The sequence below is a fragment of the Epinephelus moara genome, unplaced genomic scaffold (assembly GCF_006386435.1).
Source record: "Epinephelus moara isolate mb unplaced genomic scaffold, YSFRI_EMoa_1.0 scaffold4116, whole genome shotgun sequence".
Classification (NCBI taxonomy): Eukaryota; Metazoa; Chordata; class Actinopteri; order Perciformes; family Serranidae; genus Epinephelus; species Epinephelus moara.
Window position 1 is genome coordinate 1 of NW_026081889.1, and position 1,328 is coordinate 1,328.

The 1,328-nt window shown below is 44.4% G+C and overlaps 1 protein-coding gene across 1 annotated transcript; it reads right to left on the bottom strand.

The window, feature by feature from the left end:
- Positions 1 to 135: 135 nt before the first annotated feature.
- LOC126387413 (biotinidase-like) lies at positions 136 to 1,270 on the bottom strand (the record flags this gene model as incomplete). The annotated part of the gene is made up of 2 exons (XM_050039939.1): positions 686 to 1,270; positions 136 to 285 (listed from the first exon to the last, which is right to left on the bottom strand). Coding segments are annotated over exons 1-2 (363 nt in total), but the record flags the coding sequence as incomplete, so codon positions are not given.
- Positions 1,271 to 1,328: the final 58 nt, after the last annotated feature.

The window sequence follows — 1,328 nt, forward strand, 5'->3', positions numbered from 1 at the left end:
GAACCTGTAGAATTCACAGACTGGTGTTGCATGAATGAAGGCTCTGAGCAGCATAGTGGTGTCTTCATGTCAGTATATCCCATGTCAGAGTGCCTGTTCAATAACAACTTTAAATCTAGAAGTGTGATTGTGCACCTCAGTGTTGTTGTATCTTCCCGGCTCTGTGCAGGGGTTCCAGCTCTCCTGCTGGGGGTCAGGAATGGTTTCTAAGTAGCCAGAGATGGATGAACGGCTGTAGTTGTAACCATGAATACCGTCTTCTGGAAACACCAGGATCTGGGCTCCCTGATCGAGGGAAGATGAGGGCAGAGTACAGAGATGAGACAAGCTTAATCATTCCTCTGTCGTCATAAACTGTGATACATTAAATCCACCCATCCCTACTTTGGTTGTGCCACTGATCAAACATAAACAGTTAGTGGTCCCTGGTTATGATCCAAGCTGTAGTAACTTTTAAATATTCTGCAATTTGGAGCAAGTGACAACAGCAGTGACACCTGAGACTTTACTTAAAGGACCACAACAGTGAAAGTTTAAGTCATAAACTAACAACAACCATGACATGCAGGAAGTTTCTAATCTGTAACAAATTTAACTGTCAGTGTCACCACGGTGAGCAATAAGCAAGATTATTTTTTTGGCTGAAAAACTGAACATCTATAACTCTCTCCTGACCTGACCGTACCTGCTGAGCAGCCCGGGCTGCCTGCTCCTCATAGATATCCAGGTTTTTCTGCATATGCTGCAGGGCAGCGGCGCGGGACAGGGCAACACGAGACTCCGGGTTCAGGATTAAGTTGTGCTCATACACAGCAGCAACATAAGAAGAGTCCACGATGGGTTCTGTTTGACCAACGGGCAACATTAAAGAAAAACTGACAACAACAACCAAAAACATCGCTCCAGTCTCCCCTGACAGACACAAATGTTGTAAACCAGACAGACCTGTTCACACTACCCAATAAAACCTTGATGGTTCTACTTTCGGCTGAGGTAAACAGAGTCGATTTAGCAGATTTTTTTGGTTTTAAGTTAATAAGAATCTCCCCTTGTGAGATAGTGTTGTGTTTACTGTATAATCTGGGTCCACATTCACAGAGGTAGTTTTGTCTTATTTTCAGATACTTTTCAGAAGTTACGCAGGTATAACCGTGGTTCTGTGAGTTCCTGGATGACTGCCAGCGGCTGTAAACAAAATGACATGTCTCATCGTGCTCCACCCATGTCGAGATCTCACATATGTGACGTGTAAGCTATGAATACCATGTGGTAGCATACATTCAGCCTCTGACAGTCTCCTTGCCCCAAGAGGTTCTGACTGGTAGTCA